We start from the raw sequence: 15,852 nt of genomic DNA on the forward strand, positions 1-15,852 counted from the left end.
TTACAGTGCAGCAAAAATCAGTGAAAATCATACCCTTAGAGTGCATTTTCCTCCAAATTTTCGATCTCTTTCGTGCAAAAATTGGTCAAAATATCTAGATTTTTCAAGAATTTTCTGAAATTTCTTCCCTTACAGTGCATTTTAAACATATTGGAAAAGGTACCTTTAGGACCCGCACATACCCGTCGGTCCTTTTGCCCAACTGCCCCCCCCCCGGGATTGTGGTTAGAAGAAAAACAGAAAATAATTGCGGAACCAATTCATTTAAAACGCTTTAATATAAAAAAGATCTTTCAACCAAAGAAATGGTTACTTGAAAAAAAATCCCTAAAAATTTTACATGGTTTTTTATATTTTGAAAGAAATTAAAATTTATGATAAAAATGTTTTAGTCAGTAAAGAAAATGTATTCTAGCATGGTGAGTCCTTTTATAAAATCGTGTCACGTTATCTTTATGTATCAACCGAATTATGAAGAGCCTTCTGGTTTTGCTGAGCGACCTGTTGAAAAACAAAGAATAACAATGTAAAACTAAAATGTCAACATTAAATCTTCTACGGCCATCGACATTGGGAGTTACTCCCGTTTTAGAAACTTGATAAGCTTGATTGGTAAGTTTTATATGAGATATCTTTAAATTTTATTAAACTTGATTTGAAAATTCGGATCGAATACAATCATTAAATTTCAGAGCCTTAAAAAAATTGAAACAGGTTAACCGAAATTTTGGGTAGTTCTCCGACGGAAACTTTATACATGAAGCGCATTCCCTTCAAAACATATCAGAGGGGATGCGAAGGTATGTCTTAAAAAATGGCAACTTTGACTATTTCATTGCATTGCAGTCCCGTCTTTTCTATTTCGTAGTACATGTTTTTTTTATAAGCATAACGTTTATAAGCATATGAAGGCTCAGATTTGCAGAATTCCTAAGCATAACAAGAGCATATATGTCAGCCTAAAATATTTTTCAAGTGGTCATTTTTATCTGTTTAAAAAGGTTTGGTAGAGGTCAGGTAAAAAATAAGACATTCCACGGCTAGCTACATCCCACTGCTCCCAAAATCTGAACAAATTTTTACAAAATTTCTGAAATTTCATTAAAAACTTGGCTCGGGGTGAATCATAAGCATAATTCTTAAGCATATAATAAGCATAAACTATGCCCGGATGCTTTGAGAACTTAAGCATACACGAGCCTGACCAAGGGGCATACACTTGCTTATAAAAAAAAAACATGTAAAACGTAAAAAGAACAAGAGGTCTACCTTTAAGAACATCGCGACGAATACGTGGTCGAACGCCTAAAGAAACAAAACAAAATTGTGAAATCGTAAAAAGCCCAAAACATGCCCATAAAACGGTAATACGAGTAAACTGATAAAGGAAGAAAATGGCAAACTAACATTTGGTAAACGATTTATTTTCCCCTTCACACAAAATTTTGATAACCCTTTTTTAAATCAATCATATCTGAATGGAAACTATGATAAATTGTTATGTTTGGTCTAAAACCCCTCTTACTGCAAGTCGGAAATCATATATTTGTATCTCAACTAGGTTAATATTCGGCTACACACGGAAAAAGTCGCAATCATTACTGCTTATTTGTTTTTGGCCTAGCAACATAAAGTATTGAAGAAGTAAACATTGTTTTTCACAAACCTTGGGCGGAACGTTGTAAGCGTACAGGTTTCGATCTTTCGCCTCCTTGTTCTGATAAATGATTGAAAAAGTCGATTAGACAAGACGCTAAACATAAGATCAAGAAATGCCATTTGTCGCTTTCTCACTCTCATGATCATTTGCCAAAACGAGTTTTTGAGGCAGACATACAGTCATTATATTGCGCGACTTTCTTTTTAAATAAAGAAATGGCAAAAAAAGTCATTAATTACCATGTCCTGAAGATAAATTTACACATGCAAGGGGAAGCAATCAATCGTCCAAGGGGTTCAAACTAGTTGTAATTATAACCCCCCCACCCCATATAATTTTTCTTTCTGCGAGAGCCCAATATGAATCCATTTTCCAAACACCCAGCTAAACCAATTGAAATATTTCCATTATTTAAAATCATCAAGTTAAATCCTCGGCGAACAAATAGAATATTTCGAAAATAGCTATCTTACCTGAAGCTTGTGCATCTTCTTGTTCTGTTCGCGAGGCGGAATCTAACTGGATGCCAGAATCTACATTGTCTAAGCTACCCTCGTAAACACTGAAAAATAAAAAAATAGTATTGGTCAGTAAAAAGTTGACGCAAATGTGTTGTTAGCTAAGGTCAGTTCACATCTGCCTAAAATTTTTGGTTTTTAATTCATAATGATTGTTTGAATAAGCCAGGAAAAGCTTCAACTAAATTATTACACTTTTACGGTTTATTCGGTTATATTATCATACTCGACAACTACATACAGGACAGTTTTCAATGATTCACGGTGAAAACACTGAAGTTCTATCAATAGAGATTATAGTTTTTCCACCGTAAATTCACACGAAAAATCACGATAATTATTTTAAAAGATGTTTCCCTTTCTTCGGCACTTACTTACCCGACATTTTGGTTTTGTTGATCACCATCTTCGTCATCATCAACGTTGACGACAACTTGCTCGTCTTCTTCGCCATCCTCTTGATCCTCTTGATCTTCAACATCTGTTAAAAGGGTAAAACAAGTGTGGTAAATCAATGCCATGTAAAAGTGCTCGATTAGTTAAGAACCAGAGCCATATAATAACATTCTAAAAGTTATCTTCCATTAAAAACTAAAAAAAACATCACTCTGAGTTCTCTTAAAATGGTACGAAATCACACTCATGAACGACTGGTTGATTGAATTGATTTATCATTAAGAATCTCAGACAAGTGATTCTTTATTACAAGAGCTTTTTTATCAACATCTGTTAAAATGGTAAAACAAGTGTGGTAAATCAATACCATGTAAGAGTGCTCGATTAGTTAAGAACCAGAGCCATATAATAATATTCTAAAAGTTATCTTCCATTAAAAACTTAAAAAAATACATCACTCTGAGTTCTGTTAAAATGGTTCGAAATCACACTCATGAACGACTGGTTGATCGAATTGATTTATCATTGAGAATCTCAGGCAAGTGATTCTTTATTACAAGAGCTTTATTACAAGGGGTAGACCAAGCAAAACCTACATCGACCAACTGAAAGATGATGCAGACTGCTCAGAGGAAGACCTTCTAAATGTCATGGGACATCGGCAACAGTGGAGAGAACGTGTTATCGCAAGCCGAGCAAGCTCAACCTGGTTGTATTACGAGAGAATCACCACTTTAACAGGGTTTTGCTTTATGTTTGTAGGTAGGTGATTCTTACCAAATCAAGCGTAAGAGTACTTTGGCCCAGAGAGCGTCGACCCATAGACACAAGAAAATACGATTCGTTGGTCTCTACATTTCATTTTCCTAGCATATTCAATGGCTACGCTAAGATCTTGATATATTCATTTGATCCTGGGAAAATTGAAATCGATTCGCCGTTAGGGATTGATTTAAATTTTCTCAGGATCCATAAATGTGTCAAGATTTTAGCGTAGCCATTGAATGGCTACGAGATAAAGGTGATGAATGAGTAGTACCTTCATTTTCTTCACCTTCGTCTTCTTGGACAGCCTCGTTGGAATCTTCATCCTCGACTTCTGCATCTCCTCCCTCTGCAACTTCTTCGTCACCTTCTAAGAAAGAAAAGCGGGGTATCTTTAACTCAACCCTCTATAACTCGAACAAATTTCATGGCCCTTCAGTAACAATGCCTTATAAACCTCACTCGCATAACTCGACAAAATCTGTTCCCCATGCGTGTTAAAGTTATGTAGACTCCATATTCAGCCAATTCGGAACTTACTTACTGACAGAATCTTCACTTATGAAAGTCTCATACAAGCCCATTAGGGATTTTGGTTAGACTGCAGGATTTTAGGATAACCATCCTCGGTCTATTTTGTAGTGGAGGGGGCGGGGCAATTGTCCTGTCACAGACTAAAAATTATTATGATTATTTTATTGATTTTTTTTGTAAAATCCCTCAAAGAAGCAAAACACCCTGTTGACAGAACAAAAATACATCTTACAGCCAGGGAATCAATCATGTACAAAAATTTTCTCCTTGAATCTTTTCTTGTATATACTGCATTTGCGGTATATGAAAAATGTAAAAGCGATGTTTATACCGCAATTGCAGTAAAGAGTTACTACCGCAATAATTGAGGGATTTCTTTGACTGTCTTACCTTCTTCCACGCCTTCTTCTTCTTCCTCTTCTTCGCTTGAGCTTGAAGATTCTACAGAAGATCCAAACATAACATTACATTTCACAATGGTCAAAGTAAGGGCTTTCGTCTCAGAAGGAAAGTATATTAACACTGAAAACTAGGATATATTCTTAAAATCTTGGTGAATCATGCAAAATTTCGATGAAGCCTCTTTATACTACTATACATATACATACTTATATACTATACTTCGCCGACACAAAGATCCGTCTGGAAACGGAAAAGCTTTATAAACACTGATTATAGAGCCTTGTCATCTGTAAATGTAGAATTGTAAGAATTGAACAATCATTTTAACAATCCCTAGAACTTATATGGCGTCACAGTTAAATTGACAGCTCTCCGCCTACAGTGGTAAGAATCATATCTCCCACGTTAATCCGATTTTTCCCGTTTTCTTGATTTCGGGAAACAATACCTTCATCGGATTCTTCAGCTATATCCTCTGTGACGTCATCGGGTGCGAAAATTTCAATACCATCTTCTGGCACGCCTTCACCTGAAATAATCAAAGAACAGATTATTTCTTTCGCAAACTCCGATTTTGCAAATACAAATTTACTTAATTATGTGAAACTTCTTCAGCAATATGCTCTCTTATTCTCTATATATCTAATATTTCGTGAAAAAAGTCAAGACGATAGAAGTATGATTTGCAACGTCTGATATACGGGAGGGGGATTGTTCATGCCCTTACGAACTTCTTTAATAAAATTTTTCGTTTTACCTTCTTCATAACCTGTCGCCATATCATCATCTTCCTCTTCATCAACTTGTTCGTCCGCTTCATCGTCCATTTCGTCCGCCGCGTTTTCCTCTTCGCCAGCATCTTCATCGTCATCTTCTGTTAGGTCAATTTGCTGTGGAACATTCTGCTCTTCTTGTTGGTTTTGATAGGCAGCTTGCTGTTCCCCTGATAAGTAAACAAACCAGTGAAAAGATTTTTAACCACCTAGCTATTTTTCATGACCTTTTAGCGTTTGGCTAGCGGGATGTAGCGGGCTGTAGCGGGCGTTACCCCTATGAAAATCACGCCATTTTTAGAGGATGCTGCCCCTCTGAAAATCACGCCATCTTTAGCAGAAGCTGCCCCTCTGTAATCCACCAAATTTGTGGTTAAATGACAAGGAAAATGGCCATTTTAGCCACCAGCGGACGTTGTCCTTCCTTTGTGGAATATCGACTGACCGTGATTCAATATTGCAGGTGCTTTAGTAACGCTAAAGACCAAATTTTTGATAAAAACGGGAAAACTGTGTTGAAATCACAAGAGGCTGCTAACCACGACTGAAATACAGATGCAGAAATCAGTACAACAAATTAAAATGGACATGTACCTTCCAATGGCCGACTTGAAGTGCTAAGACTTTCTATTGGACCTATAGAAAAGAAAACATGGCGATAAAGTTTTAGACTTCCCTTCCTTTCAGCACTTGCTGGTTTATGCACCAATTGTAGCATAAGCAGTTTAATAATCTGACTTGGGTTGAAAAGTAATTAACCATTGGAAAATATGAGGTCATTCACGGATCGGACCTAGAAGCGCCGCGACTACTCACTCCGCTCTATTTCTTAAACCCCGCCCAATAAGTTTATTTTCTTAGTTGGGATGTTGACACGCATTTGAAATCAAAAAATATTTGAATATTTAAAGTTAAATAGCGATGGCACTCAATGTGAGAAGGGTGATTACAATTAAACAATAGAAGTGATATTTATTTGAAAAAAAAAAGGAGTGCTACCTGTGGGGACAACACTGACAGGAGTTTGGGGAACACTTGCTGGCTCATCTGTCGCTCCCATCAAATCCATACGAGTAGCTTGAACAAGCTCACCTATAAATAATAAAAGTGAAACATAAAAAGCCTTGTGATGTGCAACCAAATCAAAATAAAACATTTTTTGAAACGATATTTCGACCTCTTACGTGTCTTTTTCAATGTAATTAAGATACGTCACTGATAATCTTAGAACTAAAAATTTTATCTGAAAAAAATCACTTCAAATAGCTTTTTCAAGCTTAAATCTTTGCGAAAAGACGCATTTGACAATCAAAGAAAATACGCAATCACCATCCACCTTTAAATTATCTATCTTTAAATTGCGAAATGTATGGGCGACGATACCTGATTGCTCGAGGGCGGGTGTTTGTGACGATGAGGGCGTTTGATCATTAGTGAATGAGAACGTATTCACACGAACAAGTGGAGAGCTGAAAATGAAATAATGTACCAATATCTTAAACTGAATTCTTTTCAAACAAATGTTAAAGTTGAATACTCCTTTAGTTTTTTTCTTTATGTTTTCCATGTTTTATATCAATTATGGAAGCAAACGTTCGAATTGAAGAAAAATAGGGTACAACAATTTGAGCCAAACATCCGAACAAGTCAGAGGGTTCAAAAGTCAAACTAACATGTGTCAAAGTTACCCATAGATTATATTTCTCTATACCTGACAGCCTCAGCGAATCCGTCTGTTCTCTTAGCGATGTATAAGGTAGGCGTGCTTGGGACAGTACCATCGTCCGCGTACTCATCATAATAAGCATTTGCTGTGTGCGAAGGTAAGGAGAAAGATGGTAGCTGTGAACGACCACGTGGTTGAGATCTGAAAAAAAAGTTTTTTTATGAGAACAGTTTTATATGAACAAGAGACTTTTTTGGCAGAAACCTAAGAAAATAAAAAGGCTAATCTCAGCCTCAGATTTCAGAAATGGCTAGGGAAAAACTGATTTTAAGTCCCTTGCAAGTTAATAAGAGAATAAAGTAAGTATTTATTACAGTATTACAGTATTACTAAAAAATAGTTTGACAATGCAATAAAAAATATATTTTTAAAAACCTTTGTCTCATCATAAGTTCTTGAGGCGAAGGAATCAAGGCGCGTTCGCTTTGTAATCTTTGTTCGCGTGATGCAGAAGCGGAGCTCGCTTGTTGTTGTGGCGGAGGATTGATGGTGCCGCCCGAGGAGGAGGGTGGTTGTTGTGTTGTGATGACGTCATCATCACCCTCCTCCATTGTGTCTTCTTCATTGACGCCTTCTAACAATTCGTCATCTTCAGATGCTGCGTCTTGTGAATCTAGAGTTGGAAAGATAATGCCAAGTGTCAATATTTCTTTTGCATAGTCGTTGTACAAAATAGTTCAACAGTTGTACACATGGCTCAAAGAAAATTAAAAAAAGTAGTTTGTCAGTGATTCTGAGCCCGGCACACTAGCATTAGGAACATAAGTGGATGTGGGGGTTAATCCTTTGCCTGGTACAAACTCCTAACCCCTATATAGATACGCCTGCGGCGCACCGCGCACTGCCGAGCGATCTGTGCATCTAGCGAATTGTGATTCACCACGTTTGTTTTATTTGTCGCCAAGATATGTTAGTTAACGATATTAGGGAAAAAAGAGTGAACAAAAAGAAGACAAGACCTGGGATTAAAAAGATTAGATTTTTTGTTGGATGGCCACTGGCGTTTTTAAATTTAAATGAGACAACGTGAAATCAAAATACTTACCAGTGGTTTCTTGGTTAGTAGCAGCATTTTCAACACGTTGTCGTTTTGTTCCTGGTCCATCATTGTTTTCATCTTCATCAGGAACAGTCCTTTAGAAGTGGAAAAAACAATGCTATGGTCAAACTCTGTAAATGAGTTGGCAAAATACAATTTGTGCACTCTATTTTAATTAACGGGAACAGTCTTTTAGAAGTGGGAAAAACAATGCTATGGTCAAACTCTATAAATGAGTTGGCAAAATACAATTTTAATTACTACTTGGTAATGGAAACCAGCCTCAGGAGAATTACTCTAAACACAAACATGGTTTCCATATGAAAGCAATATGATGAAGAGTTTTTACACGTTTTTTTTTATAAGAACAAACTATATAAGAACATAAGGTTTCGCTGGCCAAAATGTTAAGAGCAAGTTAAGAACATTTTAAGGCTTTGTGGACTCGATGGTAAAAAATATTCACAAAATGGTCAAAATAAGAACATTATTAAGAACATTTTTAGGCTTAAAACATAAAAAGTTAAGAACAAATGAAGGCTTCAAAAACTTTGGATGTTCTTATAAAAAGAAACGTGTAACCAGCCTCAGGAGAATTACTCTAAACACGGATATGGTTTCCACATAAAAGCAATACGGAAGGCACATTTAAATTGAGAGCATTCCATTATTGAGAACTTTAAAACGCTATAAATTGATTCCTTAGAAGTTAAAAAACATTTGGTTCTTATAAAAAAACATGTGGTTCTTATAAAAAACACGTGGTTCTTATTTTAAACTGTCTCATTTAAATCGAACTTAAACTTATCGAACCTTTTATGAAAACAGACAAAACAAAACTTACATTTCATTATCGTCGACATCAACATGGGTACGTTTATTGGTTCGTGTGCTGGATGTTGGTGCATCATCAGATGCCGAAGATGTGCTTGGAACTTGAGAGCTGGAAGCATAAGGCAGAGAAGAATTTTCAAAAAATGTTGTTTGAGTAATAAGGAAAGAATTATACATGGGTTGCAGTCAAAACATGTGATTACTCGAAAGTTCACGTGGTTGTATTCCTAAGTTACAGCTGATGACCTTATTAATGTCAATAAATTCGAACCAATCAGAAATAAATGTCATAACAAGCACATAAAAATTTAGAGTAAAAGCGTGATTTGTCTTCAGACTTTAATTTTGCAGCCTGTGCATTCTCGTGTAATGTCACAGAGACCGTCGAAAGTTTATATCCCTAACTTCATGCTGAGTATATCTTTGATCTCTCTCACCCTCGCTCTAAAAAAATCGAACCCAATCGATGATACCAAGGGCAACGAGTTTATTGAATTCCTTCCGGTAATACATGTTAATGATTTGGGCGGGCGCTTATCATTAGAATCTCACTGACCCTCACTCCTCGTCAAGGAGAAGCCCTTGTAATAATCATTCTCTTATATATTCGAAGAAAATATTTCCTTTTTCGAACTCACAGAAGAAGAAAGAGTGTACAAATAAGATTCCCGTTCTTAAATGAAAATATCACTTACTCAGTACTAGATGAAGGGAAAGCTTGCACGGGTGCTACGTTCGTTGTACGTGGCCCCGCCCGTCCAGCAGGGCGGAAACTGCCAAATGGTTGTACACTGGCGGACGGTTGAGTAGTTTCTTGTTGTGGGTGTTGAGACAGGGTGGTTACTGGGCTGATCATGGCTGTTGGTGCTGAATGAGATATAGGGCGGATACTGGCGGTGGGCGTATTTTGTGAGTGTTTTGGTACTTCGGAATTTGATGTCGGTCGAACGGTGGCTCGTAGTGGTGTAGCTCCTTGAAAAATCGAATTTTTGCATTAATTTCATACTCAACAATGGCAGACTAAGTAAGTGGATAAAGATTAGACAAAGATCAGAAAATTTCATGATAATTATTTGGCCTAAAACCACAATATAGCCCCGCTATAAACTTATAGAAGTATGGTACTGTAAAATATTGCTATAATGAATTGTTATATCTCGGTGCGTTAGCCCACGAGAGACAAAAAATAAGCTTTGATTACCAGGTTGTTCTTGCGGTGCATCATGGGAAGAAGAAACTGATCGTCTTTTCACTGCTTTGCCAACCCTGTAAGATAGAGAAACGAGTAGTTTAAAAGCTCATCCTTGAAGTAAAATTTCGGCAGTATGTAACGGTGAATAGAAAGCACGTAATAAAACAAACTGAAATCCTTGAATTAAATCTTCAGTTGTTGATTAACATAAGCTTGATAGAATGACGTTCAATTTTGAAAATTTATTCTACAAATTACGGCTTCAAGACAGGATAATCCTCATTCATTAAATAGTAGCGATTTTATATATTCGAGATAAATCGGAGAAGCCGGTATAAAGCAAAGTTGACATGTCTCCAACATCGCTGTCCACTTTGCTCGACGACGGTAAAAACATCAGAAGACGATGAAAAGCCGTACATTAACAATTTTGCGTCAACTTTACCGTCGCCCTCTATATCCTCCGATACATAAACTCGCTAGTTTGGCAGAGAGTACCCACTAAAAAGAAATGGTTACCCTCTAGCATCAAGTTCGCCTTTCAATTGTTCGATCTGACTTTGAAGGGCTACTTTTTCTTTCTGGAATTCTTCATTCACTTTTTTAGTTTCAGCCAATTGGGCGTTGAGTTGATCTAATTCTTCTTTGTGATTGGTCGATTGCCCCTCGCTGTTCCTCTGCACTTCGAGCTGGCTACGCACAGTCTGTAATTGCTTCTTTAGTTCTTCTATCTCGTGTACATTGTTGTCTTTTAGTTCTATTGATAAGAAATGACACAGCGTTAATTTTTTTCTTCAATTTTACAGCGTGATCATGGAATGTGTAATTTCTCTTTAACACGAATCTCTACAGCTCGAATGTCTCAATAACTCGAACAAGTTTTATGGTCCCTTCACTCAAAAATGCCTTATAAACCTTAGCGAGCACCTCGCCAAAAACCGGGTTTTTTTATTCCGTTTCTTAGTGAGTTCCACTTTGACGATTTTCGAAAAATAGAAGCTTTTCAAGTGTTTTGACGCAAATTCGATTATTTTGCTACTGCAGGAGCTTCGAAAGTTAAAAGTGACGTCAAAAAATCGAATGTTTAGAGCCCGAAAACCTGGGCTCAAAACATTCGAAAAAATCGCAAAGTGGAATAGATCGCAAAGTAGACGTTAATTCCTTAAAAAAAAGGCGGGTGACGTCTAGTATAGGCTATATAAACCTCAGCTTACTCCACATCCATAACTCGAACCCGTGCGTGTTCGATTTATGGGGAGTCCACTGTATTTTAACCCCCAAAATCGGCGTTGCAGTGTGAAATATCAGTGTCATATAGTAGGTCGGGAACACTTGAAAAGATCTTGGTATAGACAGCAAAAGCAGAATATTATAAGCGTATTATAAACACTGCAACTCGCGTAAAATTTATGCCTAGGTACAGGGATTCGACAAATTTGATCAATAAAGAAAGTACCATGAAACTTTGTATCGTATAATCTAGGGGACAAAAGTGAGAAAAATCGACGAGACATAGAAGAAACTTACTTGTTAGTGAAGCGATTTTGTCTTTGGCAGTTTTCAAGAATCGTTTGTTCTTGTCTTGTTTTTCCTGTGAAAAGAATCACATTCTTGGTCAATAAATGTAATAATCTATCTCTTGGAGTCCATAGGTAAAAAATGCAATAATTGTCAGCCCCTATCTACCTAAGGTAAGGGTGAGGATGAAGGTCCGCAAAATTGACAAACACGAGCCACCACCACATCTAAAAATCACCAGAGGTTGCAATTTTTTTCAATATTTTTTCAAAAATGGACACAATAACGTTTCTGATCAACAAAATTTTTACTGACTTCATTATGAAAGTGTAAAAAATCTGTTTAAAGGTAGACTAACCCCCTTAAAATCGTATGGATACAAAAGGAAAGCCAATAGTGGTATATAACTTTAATCGTAGTTTTTTCGTGTAAAAATTGAATTCCTTCAATTAAAAAAAATTGGTATATTACCTTTTCATCGTTGAGTTGTGCTGTCAATTTCTCTTGCTCTTTTTTGAGCTCCAGAATCTTCTTTTCAGCCTCGATATATTGCTGTTGTGTATCCTTAAACTTGTTCTCATTCTCAACCTTTCCTTGTTTCTCCACCTCCAAGAGAGTTTCCAGTGACGTCAACTTGGCTGTGATTTCATTTATCGTGTTGATCTTTTCCATGATTTGGCCTTGAAGCTTCTTCTTCTCTTCTGGATCAAGGGCGGCGGGGGCGGCGGCGGGCGTTTGTTGAGCGCTGGCGTCAGTTTCAGGAACAGAAGCAGCTGATCCAGTAACGATATGTTGGTGAGCAATGTTGTTTTCTTTGAGTAATTGTTGGAGTTTGATGGATTCAGTTTTGTATCGTTTACCAATCTTCTTCAACTGTTTGGAGAAAAAAAATTGATCAAACTCCAATCTCCAAATCTCCAAAAAGGACAGTAAATAAAGCACATTCAGTGGTCAAAGAGAAAAGTATCAAATGCAGATCCTTCAAATTTTGCTCAATTTTACTAATTATTACCATTGAAACCCAAGATTAGCAGTCAAATAATTTCCACTTTGCCATATCTCTACTATCATTTGAGCTAAAGTTCGAAGGAAATATTTTTTTTTCTGAAGCTACCTTTGACTTTGAGATTTACATGTTTACAGTTCAAAAAATGATACTGAAAGGACATTGGCCTTTTCTGCAACAAACATGTAAAGTAAACAAAGGAGCGGAAAAGTAATGAATGTCTTAAGTACCTGTGCAATCATCTTGTTCTTATCGCTCAACTCTTTCGTCTTCTGTTCAACGGCTTTCTTTGATTCTTCCAACTCCTTTTGTTGAGCTTCTGAAGGAACTTCTTTTGTGACGGTGGTTTGGCTACCAGTGGCCGCCGGTGCACCTTTGTTTGATTGAGCAGATGCGAGCTCAGTTTGTAAAGATGAGATCTTGTTCTGAAAGTGATGGTATGCCGAGATTAATAAATTTGTGAATATTGTCAATACATAGTCAAATTCTGCAGAGTCAAATATTATTCTTATTTTTTCTCCGGAAATTAAAACGTACCTATACTACACTGTTTGGTTTGATTTTCATAGAGGTCAAAGAAAGAACCATCCTTTCCCAAAAATGAACCATAAAAGTCAAAGTCAATCTTATGAAATGTGGAATAATATTGAATTTCCCCTAATATCCGAGAGAAAAAGTCGTATATTGCATCCCGAAACACTCGAAAATATCGTGACAACGACTATAAGTGGAGGTCTAAAGGATCATGCAATCAGAGTCACTAACTAACCATTTGGTCGTTGTTATCGTTGCGTAATTTCAAAGATTGACTCCTCAAGACTTCAAGTTGCTGCTTGGTGCGTTTGATCTCATCTTGCAAAGCGGTGTTCGCGCGGTCGCTTTGCATTTTTTGTTGTTGAAGCTTTTTGGCTTCTTCGGCGTCTGCTTTGGCTGTTTGCGCCATCAATTGGTTGGTGCGGGCAGTCCATCTGTCGATCTAAGAAAGAACATTAAGCTTAGAAATACCTCAGTCTCAACGTTGGTTTTCCAATTGTTCTTCTTCCTGATCAGAGCTTCCGTACTTTTTTGTAAGAGCTTCTCACAAAAAATTACAGTATGGTGCAGAAAAAAAACATAGGAAATGCAACATGAAAAACATAGCATGAGAGCCTTTAAAAGGACAGAGGAATCAAGATTCGTCATCGTCATCATAAAATATTGAACCCTCCTCAGCGTATTTGAAAAAATCTTGTTTCTCTTACTTATAATTAGTGTGCCTAAAAGAAACGGTCTCTTGACTATAAATATTGAGCCCCATCAGTTCTACCCTGTACCAGAGTGTATCTCACCGTTTATCGCTCCATTAGTACACTCTGCGCACATTGTCTATTTGATAAAAAATTCCCGTACAGAGACCTCTGCGATGAAGTATGATTTATAAATAGCAACACTTCTCTCATCGTCTCCCCTCTCTCACCAACACTCCATCGCAGTGGTCGGTTTGAAAAATCTCAAATGAGAAAAAACAATGACAGAAGACCCTCTTATGGCAATGAATTTTGAAATAAGCCGTGGGTTTGTGTACAGAAAACATTAGTTCCGCCACCGATATCATATCAAACGAATGTTTTCTATTGTCAAAGCATACCTCAGATTTCAAAGCAGTCTTTTCAGCAAACCAAGAACTCTTTTCGTTTTCAAGAGTCTTCTTGCTTTCGACTAAAGGTTTCAATTGTTCTTCCAGTCTTCGTGACTATAACAAAAGGAGGAGATATGAGTGAACGTGGAAAAACGATTTCAGAAAGTTTAGTTTAGTTTCTTTTATTCGCGGTATGCACCACTGGAATGTCTGACATTACATCATATACCCAATAGCTGATTGGCTACAAGTGACGTAAAACCAGTCACTTTCAACCAATCAGCTGTTGGGTCCGTGGAAGACATTGCAATGGTACATATCATGAATATTCACTGACGAAATCTGAATCAGTTTCTTAACAAATCACGAGAATGGGAACGATTAGAGGAAGGTGGGACCGAAAAAGATTTCGATAGAGTAACTAGAAGTACTAGGAAACGAAAGCTCCACAAAATGTCATTGGACAAAAGTGGGTTTAAAATCCAATCGCGATTATAATTTTTAAGAAGGATTGAATGTTTATGTTTATTTTTCTTTAAAGAAAATGTACTTTAAGCTCGAGGCTTATCGATATCAATTATGAAAGACTCACCTTGTCAAGTAAAGCTTTGCTCTTTGTCCATTTCGATATTCTTTTGTTTTTCCATCTCCTTATTCAACAATTCATACTCCTTGGCTTTCTTCACTTTCTCCATCATTTCCTTATATTCTACCTCAGTCAACATTCGACCTTTCGTTCGTTCGAATTCCAACTCCAAAGCACTCTTGGTTTCATCCAGATCACGCTGCAAGTGTTCGGCTCGTTGACGGTATCTCATGCTTTCAGTTTCCAACGCTTCAGCTTTCGTCTCCGAAATTTCTTTCTCGCGACGTACGAATCTGTAAGAAAATCGACATGACGTTTAAAAGTGAGCTTAGAAAATCTAAATTATAAGAATTGTAAAGTACACCGATACCAAAATTTTCAAAAATGGTCGAAAATCATATTGCGCGCATACACGTCATTATAATAAAAAAGTTGTATCATTGTTGGTTGAAAAGATATTCAACTTTGAATTTTTCACGAAAACGTCATCGAAGAATGTAGCAATGTTAAGGTAAACGAAATATGTCATGGAGACAGGACCCACGCCATGAAATTGAAAGTGGGGGCCAATGAATATAGAGTCTAAGGAGGCGCAACAAAAAAACTTTGCAACATAAAAGTATGGCGCGGTGGCGATGGCCCTGAGAGAGTTGAAAATAAACCCTACCCTAATCACTGTAGCCCAGGGGAGTAAAATAATAACGTCACCTGAGTAATTCGTAAATTTCTTCCAGACTTTTGTCTCCTGATTGTTCTTGAGGATCATCGTTGCGATCTTTCGATTTAGCTGCAGCTAATTGAGCGCTTAGCTGAAAAGTAAAAAAAAACAAAGATACACGATGCGTGTCACGCCACGAACTCCATAAAAGATGCGAGCAGCCAGTAAAACTAAGCAATTTAATTGGTAGAATTTTTGATTTGGAGTGGAATATTCATTCAAGACTTTAGATGACATCATTGAAGATGGGCTTGTTGACAGCTAATATTACGTAATTTTGCAATCCGCTCGCATGAAACAAAGTTGGTGACATCATCTTTTTTTTCAATAATAAGTAAATTAGTAACGCTAGGTTAAACTAATGGGATTGAGTTCTTAGGAAAAAGAGCTTGAGACCAAGCCTACATGACCGTAGGTACAGAAAAAATTCAGTACACAATGCTAAAATTTTTAAATGCAGGGGCGCAATTTAATAGGTCACCCCTCATCGTCGTGTTTCTATCAACAACTCTCAGCATCATTCTTAGAAATGTTCAGTAAAAAAATGCATGGAATAGCATTTGTAAA

General features: G+C 37.0%; 1 protein-coding gene across 2 annotated transcripts in view; it reads right to left on the reverse strand.

The window, feature by feature from the left end:
• Positions 1-263: 263 nt before the first annotated feature.
• The window catches only part of LOC136816837 (nucleoprotein TPR-like), a 37,097-nt gene continuing 21,508 nt past the window's right edge, over positions 264-15,852 (reverse strand). Inside the window, exons 1-25 of one of the 2 annotated variants that reach the window (XM_067073168.1) lie at positions 14,574-14,677; positions 13,991-14,095; positions 13,133-13,339; positions 12,594-12,788; positions 11,829-12,230; positions 11,367-11,430; positions 10,359-10,596; positions 9,849-9,913; positions 9,343-9,619; positions 8,658-8,756; positions 7,820-7,908; positions 7,150-7,387; positions 6,760-6,915; positions 6,432-6,517; positions 6,048-6,140; positions 5,643-5,684; positions 5,033-5,218; positions 4,724-4,804; positions 4,264-4,314; positions 3,614-3,709; positions 2,557-2,659; positions 2,134-2,222; positions 1,667-1,717; positions 1,270-1,305; positions 264-501 (exon numbers count right to left, since the gene is read on the reverse strand). In XM_067073168.1, the coding sequence (XP_066929269.1) occupies positions 470-501; positions 1,270-1,305; positions 1,667-1,717; positions 2,134-2,222; positions 2,557-2,659; positions 3,614-3,709; positions 4,264-4,314; positions 4,724-4,804; positions 5,033-5,218; positions 5,643-5,684; positions 6,048-6,140; positions 6,432-6,517; positions 6,760-6,915; positions 7,150-7,387; positions 7,820-7,908; positions 8,658-8,756; positions 9,343-9,619; positions 9,849-9,913; positions 10,359-10,596; positions 11,367-11,430; positions 11,829-12,230; positions 12,594-12,788; positions 13,133-13,306 (2,943 nt within the window). In that variant the 5' untranslated portion in view covers positions 13,307-13,339; positions 13,991-14,095; positions 14,574-14,677 and the 3' untranslated portion in view covers positions 264-469. Of the gene's footprint in view, positions 502-1,269; positions 1,306-1,666; positions 1,718-2,133; positions 2,223-2,556; positions 2,660-3,613; positions 3,710-4,263; positions 4,315-4,723; positions 4,805-5,032; positions 5,219-5,642; positions 5,685-6,047; positions 6,141-6,431; positions 6,518-6,759; positions 6,916-7,149; positions 7,388-7,819; positions 7,909-8,657; positions 8,757-9,342; positions 9,620-9,848; positions 9,914-10,358; positions 10,597-11,366; positions 11,431-11,828; positions 12,231-12,593; positions 12,789-13,132; positions 13,340-13,990; positions 14,096-14,573; positions 14,861-15,275; positions 15,377-15,852 lie in introns of those variants that run through there. The other variant, XM_067073167.1, reaches the window with a different exon arrangement.

The sequence above is a fragment of the Clytia hemisphaerica genome, unplaced genomic scaffold (assembly GCF_902728285.1).
Source record: "Clytia hemisphaerica strain Z4C2 unplaced genomic scaffold, Clytia hemisphaerica genome assembly, whole genome shotgun sequence".
Taxonomy (NCBI): domain Eukaryota; kingdom Metazoa; phylum Cnidaria; class Hydrozoa; order Leptothecata; family Clytiidae; genus Clytia; species Clytia hemisphaerica.